Source organism: Aythya marila (genome assembly GCF_965140915.1).
Source record: "Aythya marila genome assembly, chromosome: 3".
NCBI classification, from domain to species: Eukaryota; Metazoa; Chordata; class Aves; order Anseriformes; family Anatidae; genus Aythya; species Aythya marila.
This window is the reverse complement of record NC_139044.1, coordinates 64,613,626-64,635,219: the sequence shown is the minus strand read 5'-3', so window position 1 is coordinate 64,635,219 and position 21,594 is coordinate 64,613,626. Positions and strand designations below refer to the sequence as shown.

The 21,594-nt window shown below is 34.8% G+C and overlaps 1 protein-coding gene across 3 annotated transcripts; it reads right to left on the bottom strand.

Annotated features, from left to right (window-relative positions):
- Positions 1-1,684: 1,684 nt before the first annotated feature.
- Positions 1,685-20,944, bottom strand: MANEA (mannosidase endo-alpha). Of its 3 annotated transcripts, none has more exons than XM_082757222.1 (5): positions 20,883-20,944; positions 14,085-14,677; positions 10,465-10,574; positions 8,106-8,182; positions 1,685-7,419 (listed from the first exon to the last, which is right to left on the bottom strand). In XM_082757222.1, exons 2-5 carry the CDS (start codon positions 14,632-14,634, stop codon positions 6,783-6,785), a joined length of 1,374 nt encoding a protein of 457 aa, XP_082613348.1. In that variant the 5' UTR covers positions 14,635-14,677; positions 20,883-20,944; the 3' UTR covers positions 1,685-6,782. The 3 variants fall into 3 exon arrangements, with proteins under 3 accessions (XP_082613348.1, XP_082613349.1, XP_082613350.1); XM_082757223.1 differs by lacking the exon at positions 20,883-20,944 and adding an exon at positions 20,592-20,716; XM_082757224.1 differs by lacking the exon at positions 20,883-20,944 and adding an exon at positions 18,301-18,579.
- Between the last annotated feature and the right edge of the window lie 650 nt (positions 20,945-21,594).

Here is a 21,594-nt window from a genome sequence, read left to right as displayed (position 1 = left end):
CATCTGATTTTTCACTAGTGTTCTAAAAACAACTGGAGTTCTGGTCTGTTCTTTATTTGTTGAATTGCACTGCAGCTTGAGAAAATCAGTCTTGAGACATCATGCTGTGTTTCCACAGCAATAACTTTAAGTTACAAAACCAACTTTAAAGGCCAGGATCATTTCAATGCATAAAAAAAAAAAAAAAAAATCCACATCTGTTGAAGTGTTATCTCTATGCAGAACTAGTAAAAATTCTCTTCAAAGTTTAAATCATCTATTCAAAATTAAAAAACCAAACAACCAAAAAAAAAAAAACAAAACACAGTAAAAACAAAGAAACACACACACACACAGTTTATATGTCTAAGTAGAGATGAGAATATTTTTTAAAACAATTTCCAAAAGTGGTAGGTCATCTCTGAGTGCAATAGCAGAGATCAACATTTTAAAAACATAGCTTTTTCTCTAATATGAATTTTCTGGCAACCATCCTACACTTTTGTTACATTAAAGATCTATGTTGAATTCATTTCTGTTTAATCATTATTATTAAAACTAATTATGAAAAAAATCAGTAAAACTATATGTTTGGATAAAAGATGGTTGGGATCCATCGGCTTCTATTTATCCACATTCCTTAACTGCTAGGGTCAAAAAAGCAACTTTCTGGATCAATCCATGAACACTTGACAGGCAAACAGCCGAAAATTGCACCAGATCTCCTCTACCATACAAGGATAGTTATATTCTTCATGCATAAATGGAAAAGAATCAATTTTGTATGTGCATAAACTTACCTAAACTTACCCTAAGCTCAGAATTCATTTGAAATGTTACCATTTTGGAATGTGCTTTGAAGAGTAGCAATAGTGGAATAGAGTTCCCATCGTTTACACTAAGAACATCATACTGTACATATAAATGCCTTCTTTCTTGACTACAGCTTAACAGAATGTAGCTTTTAATTTGTAAAATACTAACACAATTATAACTGTCTTGAGATATTTTTACTCCGAATCTACCAGTAATGTGGGTCAAGTAATTGATTTTTCAAATTTTTGTTATTAAATTTCTGGATATTCTATTATACAGTATTTTTACTTAAACGGAACTAAACAAGTTTAAGAAATGAAAGCTATAGGCAACTTTTTTTATCACTGTACTCTACCTACACTGCCCAGCTAAGGAAAGAAAAATAAACGAAGATAGTCTTTCTTATCTTTTACACACACACGCAAAAAATGAACTTGCAATTCCGTATACTATATAGAAAGTGATCAGATTAGATATACAAAAAGGCAATAAAATCCGTTTGTTATTTCTAATTCTTCTTACTACTAAATTCAAATGAAGTGATATGAAATACCCTATGAGATATTTTATCTACTTAAAATGCACAAGTACTTCACAGTCCCCTGAGCTACAGTGTCAATTACGGGTCATACAGAAGTTCAAATTTCAAGTATGCTTTATGCCGATTATTTCTTCCATTTCCTGAGACACAAAATCTTCAAGAAATCATTTCTATTGTGGAGTAAAATCTTCTATTTTTACTGCAGCCAAGAAACACTTATACTGTGATAGACAAAGGAAACATGAAATTATTCAACATTTTAAAATACTTTTATTCACATACAGAAACATGCAGAAACATGCAGTACTGAGTGAATGTGTTAATTAGCTTTAATTCTTTTATCACCAATGCAGTTATTTTGCTGGGAATAACCAGACAAATTTTCAAATACTGAGGTTTCCCATTTCTGTTGCTAACAGTGGATGGCAACCATTCTTGATAGTATTCACACCCAAACAGTACAACTTACCTTAAGAAAACAACAACTTTTTAGACCCCGTTCTAGCATTCTGTCATAAACCATTCTACTGTGAGATTAATTAGCACGCCCATCCATCTTAAACTTCTGTTTAAACCACAAACCTTGGTTTTAGTTTGGTGAAATATAGTAGTACCTCAGGACTCAAAGATACCTGCACACTACCCTCACACAGGTGAATTCACTTGGCTTCAGAAGATGTCATCCAAATAGGCCTAAAAACTTCAGGATGATTGTCTGTTAAAAAACATCGTAATAAGCCTGTTGTTTTCAGCCTCACTCAGTTCTACAGACATATTGTGACAGAAAAGTAAAACAAAACAAAACAAACAAACAAAAAAACCACAACACTTTCCAGACTCATACTATTCAAAAAATGCTATCAAACATTTCATTTAAGCCACTCTTTTTAGGCATATGTTTATTATTCACAATAGTATTCATACATAAGCAACTTTATTTTTTTGTAAACATCATAGGGAATTAAAAACATTGCTTGCATAAAAGTAGCCAAATCTAATCTATAATTTAATACAAAGATATAGTACTTTACAAATAATGACTTCAGTTATATGCATACATATATGTATGTATTTATAATATATATAGACACACACACACACATTTGTTTTTGTTGCATGTAAGCAAATGCATCTCTGCCATGGACAGGTAGTGTATTAAAGGAAATAAAATGTATTTTATTTATCCATGTTCAATATACATCCAAGATACATCATCCATTCACACAAAAAAAATCATAACTATACAATATGAAATATATACCAGGCTCTTCTGCAGTGCTAATGTTTTTGTAGATTCTCTCAATGAACATTACAAAGTCTGAAAAGAACAATCACTTGAGGAGTTTATGCAGCATTTAACGAAGTGGTCAGAAGTAACAGATAAAAAAGGAATGAAATATTGACACTATTTTAAGCAAGTAGAAGGATAAGAATTGACACTTGTAAAGTACCTTAAGACAGGAAGAAATTTTCAACTTACGTTAAATGGCAATTATTTAGTAAATAGTTTATATCTCCTCTTCAGTACTTAGGCACATGAGATTTACCACAACCACCACCACCAAACATACACCAGCATGGCCCTGTACATTTACACAGAGATATATATATTCTGCTAGCACCACCGTGCTGAAAACACTCACTCCTGTAAAACATTTTCCATAGAACTCAAGAGTCCTGTGTGCAATGTTAAATTCCAATTATATACAGCGTATATATAGAAAGTCTTATAATAAAAATAAAGACCCTTCTGTTTCAACAACCTGTTAAGAGACAAATCATTGGCACCTCAAAAGAAAGGCTCTAGACACACATGATGAACCCGAGTACAGAAACTACCTTCACAATAATTTACAGCTTACCACTGAAATAGTAACAGCATATGCACATGCTCCTTCCCTTAAATTAGAATTCTGTACTAGTTTATAGATCTATGCAAGATTTAATATAAATCCTGACTTCAGAGAAGATGTATTGAGCTTCACTTCTGAGACAGCTCATAGAACTGTAACAATTTACTTGATCACAACTGACAGAAACAGAAACGAACCTAGAGAGTTTCCTTTGAAAGTAAGCTCTCTCACCACAAAGACTTGCTACTTGTCTCAGAGATCATTTCCCCTCCAGTGATACTTAAGTCAGTAGTATGCAATCAATACAGGCATTTCTGTAGGTGCAGATGCATTGCATAGCATGATCTCTATTTAGTATTACCATAGTATTTCTTCCCTAATTTGTATAAACTTAGTATATCGCTTCATGTAAGTACTATAACATACTACAACAAGATGAATCAAATGAAATTCATCATTCTAAAAATGTTGAGTAATCGTTAGTAAATTATTAGTAAAAAATGTGAGTAAATCGTTTCAATTAGGCCAAAAAATAGGGGTGTAAGGCAGAAGTGAGATGGGATTTAGATATTCCTTAAATTTCATTTAAGATCTGAAACTCAGAATAGTCATCACTCCCTCACAATTTTGATTGCACATTCAATCATTCTTTTTTTTTTTTTTTTAAAAATGCAACTGTGAAGCTTGGAGCAATCATCTTCTATATATATTCACCCCAGAAAATGTGCACTTATAACAGAGAATCTTATTTATTTGCATTTTGTACTAATCTTTTCCCATAGACATACTTTAACCACTTTGGAAAAAGATATATATATATTTTTTGATTGCAGCGGCAATTCATCCACAGAAGTCTGGTTTTCTCCTCTAATACTTGCATTAATATTTGCTCCAAGCATATAGAAAGTACTGGGAAGGTGGATGAGGTAGTCCTAGCAGCTGCTATCTCCTCAAATTCAATCCTAATCTATGATTTAATTTCTTTTCCAGGTTGCATATTTAGCCTTTAAAATACATTAAACACAAAAATATAGTAAGTGCTCAGAGGTGATGAGAACTAGGTAACTTTTCTTTATTTTTTTTTTCCATAAATTCTGTACATTCTTCTAAAGATCCCATTGACACACCTGTGTGTCACAGCCCAAAATCACTTCACAGCAAGGGCTAAATGATACCTTTACAGTAATTACAGTCTTTCTAAGAATGGAGATCCATTATGTTGTTACCATAAATTGCATTTTAAACCAAGATCATCTCAAAATCATTGTACAAAACTACACAAAAAATTTAAACTTTAAACATCAACAAAAGAAGCAACTTCTACAGTCACAGAGAAAATATAAACTGCTACTGGGAGAAAGTGAGACGCTGAAAGCTGAGTGCACAGTTGTCATGACTAGTAAAGAGTTCAGACAACTGCTGTGAGAGAAGAAGAGTGGATGACAAAAGTTTAAGCAGGGAAAAAGAGATTTGTCCTTTAAACAGTTTGAATCCAGAAAATTGTTTAATAATATATGCAATATAGATATGCAAATAAGTTAACCATTCTTTTACATTTAAAATAAATATATGGGCTCTTTGGACTGTAAAAAACATGTACCAAATTATGAAAACAAATTACACATAGCTATTCAAGGGAGTTATAGTAAAAATGTATAAATCATTTTTCCTTAATAAATGGCAAAGTGGTTAATTTTTAAGTGGTAAAAGTTTAATAAGTGCTTCATATGTCTCAAACACAATTTTGTGACTGTGGTAATACCTGTATCTTTCTTCATTTTATCGACTTGAGTGCAAGTAAAATAAGCTTTAGTAAACATTTCTGTTAGAAGAACTTTCGAGTTTGCAGAGACACAGTATGAACATGAAAAAAATAACAAATACAAGTAAGACTGCAATAGTTCTAGAGGCACACTTTAACATGTCAGATTATACATCTGTAACTCAATTTCTCCATTTTTTTCAAGGAGCTGATGGCATTGCATGACATCTTTTTAATAATTGCAAAGAAGTGACAAGAGAATTAAATTGCAAATAACTGGAAGTTAAATAATCAAGCCTCCTTCATACCACCAGAAGGACTCTAGAACATACTGCTTTCTTTTTTGGGTTGTTTTCTTTTTTAGCCAGAAGTCCCCTCATGCACTTTACAATTTCATGGACAGAGCACTGTGAGTAACTGAGTAAAAAGTGGGTAGTGCTGAAATTATAGGATTCCAGTGGTCGCAACAGTTCCAGCATACTAACTACAACACAGGATCAGCACCTTGTATAAAAAATGTTTTGAAAAAGCCACTTTGCTGCAATTAAACACTCTGCAAATAAAATACTGCAGTGTCTACCATTCCAATGTCTACTGTTTTTCTACAAAGTTGTATGAAAATGTCTTGCCTCACGCCCCCAACCTCTCACCCCCACAAACAAAAAAAAAAGGGGGTCCTGAGGAGACATGCCCATGTGACTTGAACTTTTCAAGATTAAGTAAGAAAACCAGTTAATAATCACTCACTACATTTGAAAGGTGAGACTTTCAGGTCTAAAAAGTACTTATTTCCAGGCACACCATATAGTTAAAGGTAATACTGGTGGGGAACTTGAACAATTAGAAGACTTTAGCATTTACTGCCCTGGAACTACCCAATGAACTACATGAAAAATTGAAATCTCACATTTCTAACAAAAGTAATGGGTGGCTGCTGTCACTGCTACCAAACTACACTGTTCCTAAATTGTAAATGAAAAAGCATAACCTAAAATTGCATTTATTGTAGGACTAGTAATATATTAGCTTAGAATCTTTAAACATTTCTAAAAAGAAACTAAAATTGTGTCTGCAGTCAATCAATTGAAAACGTAATAGATTTTTTTCATTTTTAGGGATTTTCCCCCACAAAAAATATTTTCAGATAATTTTTTTTTTTTTAAATTCAAACATAGAAAAACAATGTAATTGGTCAGTATCCAGTATTCAAAAGTCTGCACCATGTATTGAACAGAACAAACAGAGTAAACTATAAATCCTTCAGCAGTTCTTTAGAACTCAATCTTTCAAATATTAAAGAAAGAAAACAAACACCATTGTTGCATCACACATATATCTTCAGTGTTTTTACCACAAATTAATCTTATAATCAAGAAATCACAATGTGCAAAGCATAAAAACAGTAGATGCAGATTACTCCACACACTACAGACGTGCATCCTACAAGAATCTACCAAGATAAAATTCAGCTTAAAGCATCACTTTGATTAGGAATACAACTGCATGAATAAGTACATAAATATAACTGCCAAATTTTTGTTCTACTTCAGTCATGTAGTTAACCCATGCAGACGTTCTTTAAGTTCAGCATGCAAATTACTATTAAGAAAAAAGCTTTCTTGAACTACAATACCCAATGTTAGAGATGCCAATTATTGTAATCATTTTTTTTACTCTTTGAAATTCAAATTCAGTAGTAGTGCATATACATTCATGTGATATAACAATTTGGACATATTTATAATAAAGACATGTTATAACAGATTCTTCAGCTGTCAATTTCTTTCTCATTGCATTTAGTATGTTAAGGAACAATGGCAGCAGCAATAGCTCACATAAGCCACTGCTCTTTTTCTTTTCTGTACTTCTCAGACCACTTCTGAGTCAGCTCCAGGTAAACATTTGGTTTATGGGGCTTATAATCAAGGTAAACTATCTGTCCAGTCCGTTTAGGGACAGCTTTTTCAATCTGAGTACCTTCATGCCATTCATTAAAAGATGTAATGGAAATAATTTCTGGTCGCACCAAAAGGGCTGCATTAAAGGCAGTCTCATAGTATTTCCCATTGACACGATTACGGGTGTTGTGGTTGTTCCATGGTCGAATACTGGTGTCAATATACCCTGGTCCCACGCTTGGAATAAACATTAAGTTGTTACTATCACAAAAGGCTTTTAAACTTGCCCAATTATGATGCGATGAGCCATAAGAGAAGCCATTGGTGGCAAAATATGTATACATTCCATCAAAGCCACTTCTGTGAATATCATGCTTATGTTTTTCTTCTACAAGAAGAGCAATGAATAATGCATCATATGGAGTATTTCGAATAGTCTGTGATCCAGATACAGTTAACAGATTTGCCCATATTTCAGGAATTGTTACATAAGAATCATAAACGTAAAACATGGGAAGAAATCTGCCTGTGCTGGTCTTATGCCTGTAAAAGGCTGGATGGGCTCCATATCTATAAAGCAAAGAAGTATCATTAAAATAAGATTTGCCATTTGAAAGACACTGATTTACAATCTGAAGATTTTAATCTCTAAAAATCATTTTAAAGACAGTACAGGTGCTTCAAAATGTAGCAATCCATATCCATTTTCAATCCAGTGCCTGCTGAATTACTGAATAATGAATCTCCAAAGATCCTTTAAACTATTACTAATCAGTAATTTAGTGTAGAACTGCACTGTAGGTATTACTTTTCTCTGAAAGGCAATTCTCTAATTCAGTAAGGAACAAGACAGTGTAAGTAGCACTGATGAACAAAACAACTAGTAGCTGTACAAAATTTGACAAGCAGAATTAAAATCATTACAGGTCAACATGTTATACCTCGCTGCTCATTTGTCACTATAAAAACATATGTCTAATTTATGTATCGTATACTTAATACTTTAATTTCATGAATGTTGAAAGCAATGTACATTTGAATAACTACACAAAGTAGTTGTTAAAGTAGTTCATACTTCAGTATTTAGAAAACAGAATGAGTTTCAGTACTACTGGAAATATGAACCAAGTGTCATAAAATTTTATTAAATCTCAATACACGTTCTTAATATATTCTTTCAAGCTCTAGATAACATACCAAAGTTCTCTAAATCAATATGTAACAAAACTAAAAAGAAACATTCTGAGAGCACTCACTTGTCAATGATGTATTTGACATTGTGGTACATACTGCGGTCATCTCTATCTTTGTAGGGCTCAATATGAAAAGTGACCTGAAAATTGAAAATGCAGTAAAGCAACAGAAACCTAAAATATTATTAAATACTTGGCATTGTCTGCTATATGAACCAAGTACCAGCCACATTAAAAATATTCCTCCTTACAGGGCATCACAGTTTTTGTTAGTAATTTGAGAATAGTCCAAACTAATTCAACTCTTAAAGACGAGTAGCTTGAGATCCAATAAAGTTCAGTAATAGAGTAAATATTTTTCATTAGTACAAAACACTCCTTTTGTTTTCCCTAAGCTACAATGAGTAGTAAGCATGCTTCAGAAAACTTAAAAACTCCAATAGAAACTAAAACTTGAAATAAAAAATTGTTTATTAGAATGTCAAAGAACTGGTTAACCAATGAAATATTTAAATTTTTCTTTTCCAAAGCATACATTGCTATTCATAATAATTCTCCAAGAAGAGTTTTCACTGTCAGACTAGATTTTAAAATATGGGACATGAAAATCTTATTTAAAATTGTATGGAGTTATCAACAGCAATAAGCCCCTGTAATTATATCTAATACGATGTCTTCCTACTGCTCTGAATTCATGCTTAGGGTTTATGGAATTATTTATTCCACACACATGAAGTCACGTCAATATAAAAATCTTGTCATTTTCAACTACACAATTAAAGGGAGAAGTTTATTGCATCAATCAAAGCGACTAGTTTTTCAGAAGCAAGTTTAGAGTAGAATGTAGAATGAAAAAAACGAGTAGAGTAGAATTTAATAAAGCATTCAACTAGTCCACAATGGTAGCAAATTTCATTGTAGAGCCAATTTCTCTATTAGGTACAAACTAGATAAAAATGGAGTGTTAAAGTAAATCACAAGGACCAATAGTACAGGTTGAAGAGCGTTATAATTTCATACTTCATATTTCTATCTCTTAAAAACAGGCAAATCAAAAGGACACAACTTTAGCAGAGCTGCATTTCTAGCGGATGTTTATTTCTTATTTTATTAAAACAGAGATTTATTTTCTCTGCTGTTTTGGGTCTACTGACATTCCTAACACTTAACTATACTCATTTACTAGAGCAATAATGTTTAAAAAACATTATAATGAAAGTATAGGTTCCCTGGTAGTATCTTTACTTAGTATCTGTATTCCGGTAATTATTCCAAACAATAATAGCAACTGCTTCCACATCCCAATTATTACCATAATATTACAATTTTCTTGGGTAGTTTATTTCAGTTTTGCCTGGCTCTTTTGAGGGACCTGAACGTCAACTAGCTCTTTTAGCTCTTTTTAGTAAAATATGTATTATTTTTATATAATAGTAAAATATGTATTTTACTATTATATAAAAAAAATTATACATAAAAAAGGCTGCGTCATGTCACAGTGAAATGCACATCACATTTGCAAGTTTGATAATTACTTCTGTATCTGATTTAATCTTCCTACATTCCTCCTGCTTTACAAATAATCTACAGTTGATATTAATGACAGATTTTTTTTTCTGTAAATCTGACCACCTAAAACCAGAACAGATGAACATTTCTTTAGTGCCCAATACAGACAACACACTCCAGAGGTGAAATGCACACAGCTACTTAGATCGTTCAAAAAGTTAACCTCATTATTACTTGACAAAAATAAAAGGAAATACATTTCCTTTCTTCATCCCACCCGTGGCCCTCCCAGACCACTCAAGGTAAAATACAAGTGTAACTACAATAATAAACAAAATGAAAAACTGATTTTAGATTAGATGTCATCCCTAACTGATTTGTTATTTCATCTATTTCAGGTAATTTAGCCTTTCTATCCTGTCATGCCCTGGAGTATCCTAAAGTCAGAGCAGCACCCTCCCGACCTGACTGTCCAAGGCAATTTTAACTGATACCTTTCAGAATAAAGACATTCATACAACACAGAAATTCTGAATTCCGCTTTATTATTGCGCCTGACCTCGAGTACCACCAAGTTATGTAGTAATGTGAAAAATTAGGTTACTCCTTTCTTCTTTCTCGGTTACCTAGTTTATAGATCATCGCATTCTATAATATTTTGAAACATAATACTACCCTCATCTCCAAAGACTCATAAAATTCAGTGTAGTGCTACACACTACACACCTACTTCTGGACAACACCCTTCAACCCCCCCCCCCAAATAAAAAAAAGTGCAACATAATAGGAGACACAGAAGATACTATTACAACACAAATCTCCCTGCTCTACATTATGGGTCAAACACAGAAAACTTTTACTTTTTACTTCTTTCCTACATACTCCTTTATTACCTGTCTTAAGACGACTTTACCTTTAGATTGTATTTGTGTGCATAATCCAAAATAACAGGCACCAAATCATCAGTTGGTTCTCCATTTTCATCAGCCATACCTGGTGGGTACCATGAAAGTGCTATTACACCTGAAAATACAAAACACCACTTTCAAATTATGCGAAAATGTACCATGTAGATGTCATGAGATGTAATTATTATTTGATGTAAAATCTATATAAATGAGAATTTCACATTACTTTTTAATCAATTATGAAATCTCAGTATTCTCAGGATATATTTTAACTTTTCTCTCCCAATTTTTAAAGATACCAGTGAAAAAAGCAATTGTCAAGGGAACAGATTTGTAGTCAGTGTCCCAAGCTTAACACTTGCCACCTTCCGCTTTTCTGCATAACATGAAACATCTCTAGATGTTGATGAGAGCGGGGTGGAGAATACTCTGAAGGCATGATAGCTATGCATAAGTATGGCTAGAGAAATGCACTGGGCTAGAGAACGCTCCAGAGATGATCAAAATCCTATGCCTGTGATCAAAAGATTCTTATTTTATGATAAGTTATTCCACAACGTATTTCTGCATTATACTTCATGCTCTATTACAAAACAGCCATTTCATACTAGAAGCAGTGACCGTAATCTCACAACCTTCCTTATAGCCAAAAGCAGTCCCTATGCTGTAATTCACCCTTCCAACTAGGTGAAATTAGTTTTTAAATTTATTACCTAAAACATGCTTGAGTAACTCTCAAAAATTTAAGCAAGTTATTATGCCTGACAAAAAAGAAGACAATAAATACAATGCCCATATGCTGTAAGTTTTCTTAATGCTCTCCATGAAAGCGAAGGAAGACATACCTCTTCAGAAGGGGCTAAAACCTTTCCTTCTAAAATAAAATGCTGTCAGATAAACAAGTGAGACCGCTTAGGTGTGTAGCTGGAAATAATGTAATAAATCAAGAAGAAGGTTAGGACAGAAAGAAATATATGAGATAGTGATGTAGGAATATTTTCCTAACAGTACTATTTTAAACATATAGAACAATAACTCAGTGTGGTTCTTGTTCACTAGGTAATGTTTTAAGTAAATAGATTAGGTCACAGACATATAAGGATATGCTCTAAATTCATTACACTTTACTAATATTATAAGTTTTCTAAATAAAAATTTTCAAATAAACCCCAAATTATTCAAAATAAATAATTAGAATGAATACACAACCATCTTCTAATGTCAAAAACAGAAATTTCAGTTCACTATACAAAGCAGAGGTTAGTCCAACTACCCACAACATACTCTCAACATTTTTTCAAGAAGAGAATCAAAAATAACAGACTACCTCAAGAGACAGTCTGCTTTAGGACAAGAAAAATGCAACAGCTTACTGCATTTTTATCACCCTATCTTTTATTTAACACAAGAAGAAAGGACAAAATTTAAATGATTACGATGTTAAGGACAAATAGAAGAACAAAAACACAATCAGGTTACAGTCTTCAATGTATCTCGAATACAACATCTGTCAAGACCCCATTCTAAACTGTTAGGAAACAGAAAATTTCAGGTTCTGTGAACAATTTGTCTCCTAACTCACACTTACATTGCTCTTTCCCTGAAAAGACAGGGATTTTACCTTTATTCTTATTTTATTTACGCCACAGAAAAGAAAATATAAGAGCAATGTACCGCTTCAAGAGACTACAACGGGATTGATTTAGTATAGTCATTCAAGACAAACGAAGGACTTCAAAATGGAACTACCAAGAAAATAGGGTGGTTCAAAAAATCAGTTTCACCAAGCATTCTGAGGAATAACAGATGAATACAACAGATTATGAAACTAGGAAATTAAATAAGGAAAAAATGTGAAATGTAAAAATAACACAAGGCAGCACTGCATGTGGTTCCTGCGGCTCTAATCTCTTACGTGTCTTTGATCATTACACATCATTGGCTGAAAGAACCACTTTTGAGAGGCTTAATAAAGCCTCTCAAAAAAGGCTAAAAGAAAAAATATTTGATATAACAAAAAATGCGTAAGATTAGGATTAGAAATCAGCTAAAATACTAAAAGAAGCTATAAACAGTCAACCTCAAAACACACAAAAAATAACACAGTATTAATCTCATAAAAATGATGTGATATTTGAAGTAATGACCCGAGAAAAGCAGTAAATTATGGTCAAATCTAGACTGAAGAAAATTTCAAATGTACTTCAGAATAACAACAGAAAAAAAAATAACTTTTGACAAGTACCAGTAATATATCACAAACAGTATGTTACAGGAAGCATGTACCACTCATTCATATTGATGAGATTAAACGCAAAAATAACTTCAGGTCCTAAAAATAACCTTTCTTTGCAAAGCATTTTTCCTCATCTTTTGCGTATTTCCTACTACCAGTTCAGTGTTATCAGGCGTTTGCATTAAGAGGATGAGTAATGTCACAGATTCTTATAAAGCTATGTTTCATCAGACTACCATGAATTATTTTCTGTTTTAAATAAGACAGGAAAAGTGCTTACTGGCAACTAACACCTGAGATTTCTCTGCAGTAGCTTTTCTACTGTCGCTAGTGTTCCTGGTGTTAAAGGAGTTATTACTGAAAATAGTACAAAAATTCCTACTTTTGTATTAGTACCTGTTCAAAATACAGGTTAGATTAAAAAACAAACAATCAAACAAAAAAGAATTAAAAATTTAAAAAGTAAACACTACTAATTGGAATATAGCAGTTACATCAATCCTTAAATCCTTAGTGTCTAGGTGAATGAAAGTGGTTCATTTTGAAGTGATCACTCGGAATGATTCTATAAACTCTGGTCTTGTTGTTCCAACTACATTTATAGAAGCTGTTCAGAATTTAATACTAAATTGTATGATTGCTTATTTTAAAGATGATAAACATCAGAAGAGCGGTAAAACACAAAAACAATGGATTACAAATGTATTAAATACTGTAATTTATATATTCCATCTATTTAAGAAAGGGAACATCAGTTTATATTGGAAAAAAAAGGTATTTCTGGTATGGAATTTTTTTTTAAACATTATTAGGTATGCTAAACTATCTCACTTGAGTTCTGACTTAAGACACTTCTATAGCTAATGAGAACACCTAGGAATAAACTACATTAAATATAAGTTACATAAAAGCTCTAATAATTGCTTTTTAACAAATATATTTGTTACGCAGCACATACTTGGAAAAATTGCTCCATTGCCATGTTAACAAGATTTACTATTATTAAAACTTAAGTACTAATTTCCAAAAATAAAACACACAGACAATATATTCTAACAATGGTTTCTATATTCTCTCTATATACCATATACTATTATTTTTATATATATATATATACACACACACACACACACCAGTGCTTAACAGTAAGTCATGAAACACACACACCTAAAGGATTACAAATACAGTTCTTAGTTTCTGTGCTGTTACACTCATCAGATGCAGCTTTAGATCTGTTTCAGATTGGAGGTTAAACCTTGGAAAGACATTTACTAACTTCAGACATTTCCAGAAGTACACAGAAAAAAAAGAAAAATTGGTCAAACATGTTCCTTCAAATATTTAAGGCTGGATAAATGAACAATGTTCTGAAACATTAACATTCATTACCAATTGAAGCTGAAAGCATTTGTTTCATGTGTGCTTCTATGACAGAAGGGTCTTTGGAACTGTAAGATCCGAGTTCAGGATAAAAGTTAGCACCAATGTCCTCAGGAGGATTATGCCTGCCCTTTGGATAATTGTTTGCAATTTTGGGATCCCAATGTGGCAACAACGGATGGTTCCAGTGAATATATTTGCCATCAAACTGTGGATTCCCAAACCAACTATAATAGAATATATGAAAGTTATAATTAGGAGAAGAAAGCTCTTCTTCCAACTTGTTTACAGGAGGCATAGATGCTTTCATAGTATTGACTGCAACAGCACGCATATTGCTTATTTGTGTTACAGTATCTCCATGAACCCTATTCAGTGAATTTTGTTTATTGTCTAAGAGCTCTGTCCGTTGCTGAAACTCAGGCAACAAACCAAGTCCAAATGGGTCCCCAAAGCCAGCTCGGTCAGGTCTCAGAGTCTTCAATGCCATCATTATGGAGCAAATAAACAAAATAAAAAGCAACAAAATGATGCATGTTCTTCTGCGAAATCTTGCCATGATGTCATAGTTCAGAATCCAAACAGAAGGATTTTGGCAGCAACTATCAAAAGAAACAATTTTTAAAATCAGATTTCTTATTACCTTATTTAATAGCATAAATTTATTTTTCAAGTTTCTACATAACAGAAATCATACGGAGACATTTATGTGACATTTATATATTGCATAAATGACAGGTCTTTGCAAGGGATTAAAATGGTGGAAAGGAACAAAAACACTTCTGGGTTTGAGAACGCGTGTCAATGGCTAAAGTTCTACCACTGAGGAATCACAGTTTTTATTAAATGTCTTACTTTTAGACTTTGCTGTTTTCCTAACCCAAGTAAGTCCCATGAAATTGAAATCTTTGTGACGTTATTTAAGAAGTATTATATTTTGACAAGTCTGACAGAAATAAAATAATTACCAGAAAAAAAGCAAAAGCCATGAAAAGAGAGTAATGTCAAAGAATAAGAATAAAAAACAAAATGAGATATTGACAGAAGCACAGTTTATGTTCAGAATATGGATTTGTTATTACTAACCACTTACTAGACCAACCACCCCTTGTTTAGATAAGAAATTCATTGCCTAAATATTTTTGGCCAATTAAACTTTGCACTGTAATGCTTTTCAACTTTCACTTCTGAAATTCACATTTATTTGCTGATTTACATCATAAATAAACAAATAAATATTTATTAAAGCACAGCATTAAAGATACGAGAAAACCTACAATGAGAAAGCCTTATCTGCTGGCAGCCTGTTAGTACAGTACCACAGCTGCACGTGCAATTCCAGGACTAAGTTCAAAGCAAGAGCAATAGCTTGACCACAGTAAAATTTGAGCACTGGAAGGAGGGAGAAGAAAAACTGTACACAAAACCTTGATTACTTTATTCCTTGGTTTTCCTGTTCAACATTAAACTCAAAGCAAAAGAAAAGAATAAATGAAAGTTAAGTAACCACAGAATTTTGTGGAACAAGATTATGCATGAAAATGAAAAATCTTGAAATAAATTTCTGATTCAACAGCTGTGATTTTGTGTTTCTGCCACTGATATCCAAATTTTAGAATCCAACTTTAAATTCCGGAGGAATACACAGGTCATTTTTACTTACTTATAAAGTATCTCTCACCTTAGTTTCCTAACAATGTTCTTGACTACTGTTTGAGTGCTTTAATTGCTATGCATTGACATACACATGTATGTACACACATACACATGTGACATACACATGTACGTACACACATACACATGTATAGCTTTAATTGTCACAATACCATACGCGTCACTGCTATGACCATGAGAAGCTTAGATAAGGAATTTTAGAATATGCTTTTTAACAACATAATTTGAGTTGAATTAGCACTGTGACACTACCAAAGTGGGAAGTTCTGTTTCCACTTGAACCTTATTCCATTCATCTTTATGCCTGCCTTTTGTAACCCCTGGTATTCATCTAGTATACATAGTACTTGTATGCTCAAAGAGCAAAATCCTGTTAACATCTCAAAATAGACAACAAAACCTCTTACTTGCCTGGAAAGCTGACTCAGTTGAGTTAAGTATAACAGCATTAATGCCAACAAATGAGTTAACAGCACAGATGGAGGAAGAGAAAAAAAGGAAAATGAAGTAGCTCATTTTCAACAACTGGACTGTGAAACCATACCCTTGGTTACTGTCAGGGAAAATGATTTTACAGCATATATTCTTATAGTGCTTCACTTTATTTAAGACTCTTCATTTAATGGATTTCACATCACTTTACATCAAATTACAGAGCTCTTTTTATACAGCTCACAATCCATACCAAGATCTTAGAATTCTGTCACTGAGATTATTTGGAATCCTCAACATTTTTTTTTTCTAGTGAGAAATTAAAAGACATTCAGACTAATTCTACTATGTTTTTTTTTTTTTTTTTCTCCTGACCTTTCCAGCCTTCTTTCCAGTTTATCATGCCCACCTTCTGGGAATTTAACTCAAGTTTAGGATCACACACAGTTTTCTACAGGATGAGGGTGCATTTTTTTGTTCCTCCCTCCTCCTTGAAAGGGAACAATGTCATTTACCTGGTTAAACATATTAATGCATTCCAATTTTCTTCATTTTAACCACATACTATTGATGTTCAGAAAACAAAATCCAGGTTTGCCAATTATAAATTATTTTGCAATTATTATTTTATTTCATCTCATCTCTTCTATAAAGAGATTTCATGACACTAGGGATTATGGTCTATCATTAGAATGTTTTAACGTTTTTCATTAGTGCTGTTCTATTATCTGTTGAAGAAACTGTTATTTTCTGTTCTTTGCTTATTAAGCAAAGAACAGCTCTCAAATTTTTCCTGAGCACTTTTTCACTCTCATATTTTTTTTTTTCTGAAATGTTGGGAATTGATCTTAGTGTTCCACATTGTTATTTAAACAAACATTTTTCAAATGAAATATTTATAATTAAAATATATTAAAAAGTGAGCACCATACGTACTAATTGTACTTCCACTAGAAGCTTTTGATTACACAGATAAAAAATTTTACTAGCATCAGGACAGACTCTGGTCTACCATAGCATATTATGCTATTCTCATGTACTTATACAGAACCTCCACATTCAAGTGCAGTATTTCTAAAACAAGTATGTGATACCTATGCTAACAGCTTGTCTTTTGCATGCCAACATAGTCTCAATGACACAGTTCAGCCCTGGCATAGATACCTTTACTGTAGCAGCTGCATTCAAGAGCTACAGGTTGGCAGTGTTTGCATTATGTCATTCTTCAGATATGCAAATTATGCTCATCCACACTAGTGCCACAGCAGAACAGTAATATCAGGGAAACAGACTGAGCACGTATGCTATGTGAAACAGCTAACTGAAGTGATGTTGTTTGGCATAGGAAACGGAGGCTTAGAATACATTTCTGATCAAAAGACATACAAAATCACAGCTATGCTCTGTTATCAACATCCAAATTTTAGAACAGACTTCAATTTACTGATGTAAACACAGGCCTTTTATATACCCATGAAGTACCTTGCCTTGGACTGTTGGATCCAAAGGCAGTTCCTCAGCAGGGAAAAGAATGCCTGAATAACTTCAGCTGTACATGTATGTAGGTTAAGATCTCAAATGCAGTTGCTCTGACTGGTAAGATGCCTTGTTAACTAGTTAGTTAGCTTTGTTAATTTTTGGATTCCAACCCAAGTTTGTTGAACCCCATTGGCACAACAGAAAATATATGAAAGTAGTTCAAGCTCCTTCTGTTGACTAGGGAATTCATTTTAAAAGAACAGAAAAACCCTGCCTTTAACAAATTAGCTTCTATCACCAGTCTCTGCCTGTGGACCCAGAACAGGTCCAATGCATGCCAATGCTTTATCAAAACATTTAGGCAATTTCAGCTCTTTGTGGATCACAGACTTCTTAAACCAAAAGTCATTTCTCTGCCCAGTATGAAAAAACGTCTGCAGCCTAGAAACTCACTTGCTAGTTTAGTTCTCAAACTAGGAGAGCAAGCATCTGGTTACATTCATTATCACTTGTATTTTCTACATCACTACTAATTCAACTACTTCTATCAAGTTAGCTCAGTTTTCCTTTAGAGAAAATTCCAGTCTTTAAAATGCATCTCTATAACTGGATACATTTAAACACTCTTGGCTTTGTTTACCTGTTTTTATTTTTTTCCTCTTCTCCCTATACTGTTTGAGGTCTACGTACATCACATCCTTCCTTTATAAGGGAACAAATTTTAATACAATTCAGCACTCAACATGCATCCTGGAAATTTATTTTTTTTTAATTGGCTCTCTATTCTTTTTCCCCAAAACTTCTGCAATCTATCAATTCAACTGACAGCTAATAAACAATCTGACTACAGAATTATTACCACCCGTAAACCTAGTTCCTGCATTGTAGAAATGAGCTCAGCATTTGTTCCTGTAAAATTAAAATTGTTTTCCTCCCTCTATGCATTATAGTATATCTTTTCAAAATTAACTTCAAATATATGTATACACATGCACACCAATCATTCATTCACTCCATACTTTGGGAAGTATGGCATAAAGACCTTTGGCAAATTTTCCTCTTAAAGGTCTCTGAAAAAGTCAGAATCTTCAGGAAACTTGGGTTGGAAGGGACCTTAAAGAACCTCCCACCCAGGTTGCTCAAACCCCCATCCAATCTGGCCTTGAACACCTCCAGGGATGGACACCTCCACAGCTTCTCTGGGCAACCTGTACCAGGGCCTTACCACCCTCCTAGTGAAGAATTTCTTCCTAGCATCTAATCTAAATCTCCCCTCTTTTAGTTTAAATCTATTCCCCCTTGTCCCATCACTGTCTGCCCAAGCTAAAAATTGCTCCCTATCTTTTTTGTAAGCCCCCTTTAGGTATTGAAAAGCTGCAGTGAGGTCTCCACGAATCCTTCTCTTCTCCCAGCTGAACAACCGTAACTGCTTCAGCCTTTCTTAATAGGACAGGTGTTCATCATCTTCACAGCTGGTTCTAACAGGTCCACATGCTTCTTGTGCCCCCTCTGCTCTGCTGTTGTGAAACCCACCTGGAGCACTGCGTTCAGGTCTGGGGCCCCCAGCACAAGGACAAAGAGGTCCATGAGGATGCTCAGAGGGCTGGAGCACCTCTGCTAGGAAGAAAGGCTGAGGAAGTTGGGGTTGTTCAGCCTGAAGAAGAGAAGGCTCCTGGGAGACCTTATACCTCCTAGAAAGAATTAATACTTCCATTAAAAAAAAATTAATTTTCTAAACTGTACCCCAAGCTTAACAATGAGCCTGTCACAAGGATAATTTCTTCCATTCAAACCCACATTTGATAGCAGTGTGCTTTCTTCTCCCTCACTCACCACTGCCTTTTTGCCTTCAGCTATTCTGCAAGCTAGCTTTAACTTTTACTGTTTTTCCCTTCCCCTATTATGAAGGAAAAGGGTGTAGAGTGACAGATAGTAACCCAGCTTTCCCCCTTACCCTCCATTATTTTTCCCAAAATAAGTGTTTCCTTACTCATAGAAAAGAAGGGATTTAATTTCTCTAGATCATTTTGGTCCTTTGATAGCTCAAGTTTCTATAACCGGGCCTATGTTTGTTTCTCCTGCCAGTTTTATTGATCCCAACAGAGAAACAGGCAACGCAAGGAAAGTATTTTCAGATAAAACAGTATCTATTTTAGCAAGAAACAGCAAACACTATAGATTTCTTTGTTCTGATGCTCCTTAAACATAACAAATGAAAGCATAACACAGAAAAGGGTTTGGAAAAATCTGACTTTCTTGATTCAGTGAGAGGAAAGGTCATCCAAAAGTCTGAGAGGCTGGTGGCCCACAGCAAATATCAAAGCTTCTCAGTTAAGTTTCCTTAGCTTAGCTTCTGCTAACATTTCCCAGCTAGAAGATGAACCTGAACACTCTGCAGAGACAGATCAACTCCAGACAGAGCTAAAGTTTAGGCATTCAAAAAGTTTGATGTTTTGCAAACCTACAGGCTATCCTTGATCCTGTGCTGCATTCTGGGACTACAGTGCAAATATGCACCTGGAAACGTTACTCTGGGTCCCAAGGGACTGAGCAGGTGACATTTTGTAAGCTAAATCTCAGGGGAGGAGTCTGTCCAAACCACACTCACATAGCACGTTTGGGTCTGAAACACAAACACTAAAAGCAAGAGAGGCTGGCCTGTGCAACCTTCCTTTTAAGAGCCTTGGGAGTGTTTCTAGTATTAAAGGAACTGGCAAATTTCTCCAAGTGTTTGCATAGGACAACTCTTTAGAAAAAAAAAAAAGTCTTTTTTTTTTTTTAAAAAAAAAAAAACACACTTGAAAATCATTAAAGATGAGAGAAGACATTTTATATGGGAAGCATAACTGAGTTTACGTATTAGTATACACAATACATATACACATTTTTAAGCACTTTCAACAATGCAAGGTTTCTTTTTTATCCACCCACCTTAAAAATCGGGATTTGACGTGTGACAATACTGACCTGGCTCATTTTAAAACATTCATAAAACAGCTATTACCTTTCGCTAATCTGCTTTGAGTTCCAAAGAGAAAGCAGCGAGAAGAACAACAAACAACCCCGCAGTATTTTCCTTGTTTTAAACGTGCTAAGGCAGCCCCCCCTCCCACCCCCAACCTCGGCCCTGCGCCCGCTGCCGCCGAGCCCGCCCCGGCCCCCCGGCCCCTCGGCCCCGCTCCCCGCCCCGCCGACGGGGCCGGCAGCGCGGCCGCTACTCACCCGGCCGCGGCGGGAGGGCCGGCCCGGGGGCGGCCGCAGGGGGAAGCCGAGCGCCGCGCCGCTCCGGCACGGAGCGCATGCCCGGGCGGGCGAGCATGCGCGGCCGCTGCGGCTACTTCAGGGCGGGTTGCGGGTGTAGGGCGGCCCGCAGGGCCCGCGTCGGGGGTGCGGGGGTTGTGGAGGGGTCCTGAGGGGTTGGAGTCGCAAATCCCTTTAGCTAGGGCAGGGTTTTGGTCGTGAAACCTGCCTCCGCTTTTCTGTCAGCAGCTAGCTGCTCTTAGGTGTTGTGGGGAAGGGAAGCGGCTAGCTGCTTATTAGACACCCTCGACTTCTCCCCCCCTTTTCCTTCATTTTTAACTCAAAAGTCTAAATAAACGATTTAAGGTTCTTTCCAGGGTCGCCCACTGGTTTTCAGCTGGGGGAGAACCAAAGGACAGTGCACGATGCCGTGTGGTGACTTCAGAGCACGGTGCGTCCAGAAAGCCAGGGCATTGGGATGATGCCCCTTCATACCACCTGTGTCAGAAGCCATAAGCATGTGGGTGGAAGGGTGATACACGCTTGGTCTGTTACATGACCCTTTTGTATTTGCATGCAGTCACAACAGTGTAAAATTGGGTTTGTGTATGTTTCATGCATTAATGGTCAGAATGTGATTTACACTTTTTTTTTTTTTTTTTTTTAAGTGAAAAGAGGCCATGAATAGTTGCCA

What these genes read in the sequence shown, in the direction of transcription:
- MANEA (XM_082757222.1), bottom strand. Translation starts at nt 14,634, where the DNA reads ATGGCAAGATTTCGCAGAAGAACATGCATCATTTTGTTGCTTTTTATT. An exon ending in AATGCTTTCAGCTTCAATTG is followed by an intron (nt 10,575 to 14,084) that starts GTAATGAATGTT and finishes TTGTATTTTCAG; the next exon opens with GTGTAATAGCACTTTCATGG. An exon ending in GTCAAATACATCATTGACAA is followed by an intron (nt 7,420 to 8,105) that starts GTGAGTGCTCTC and finishes TTTGCTTTATAG; the next exon opens with ATATGGAGCCCATCCAGCCT.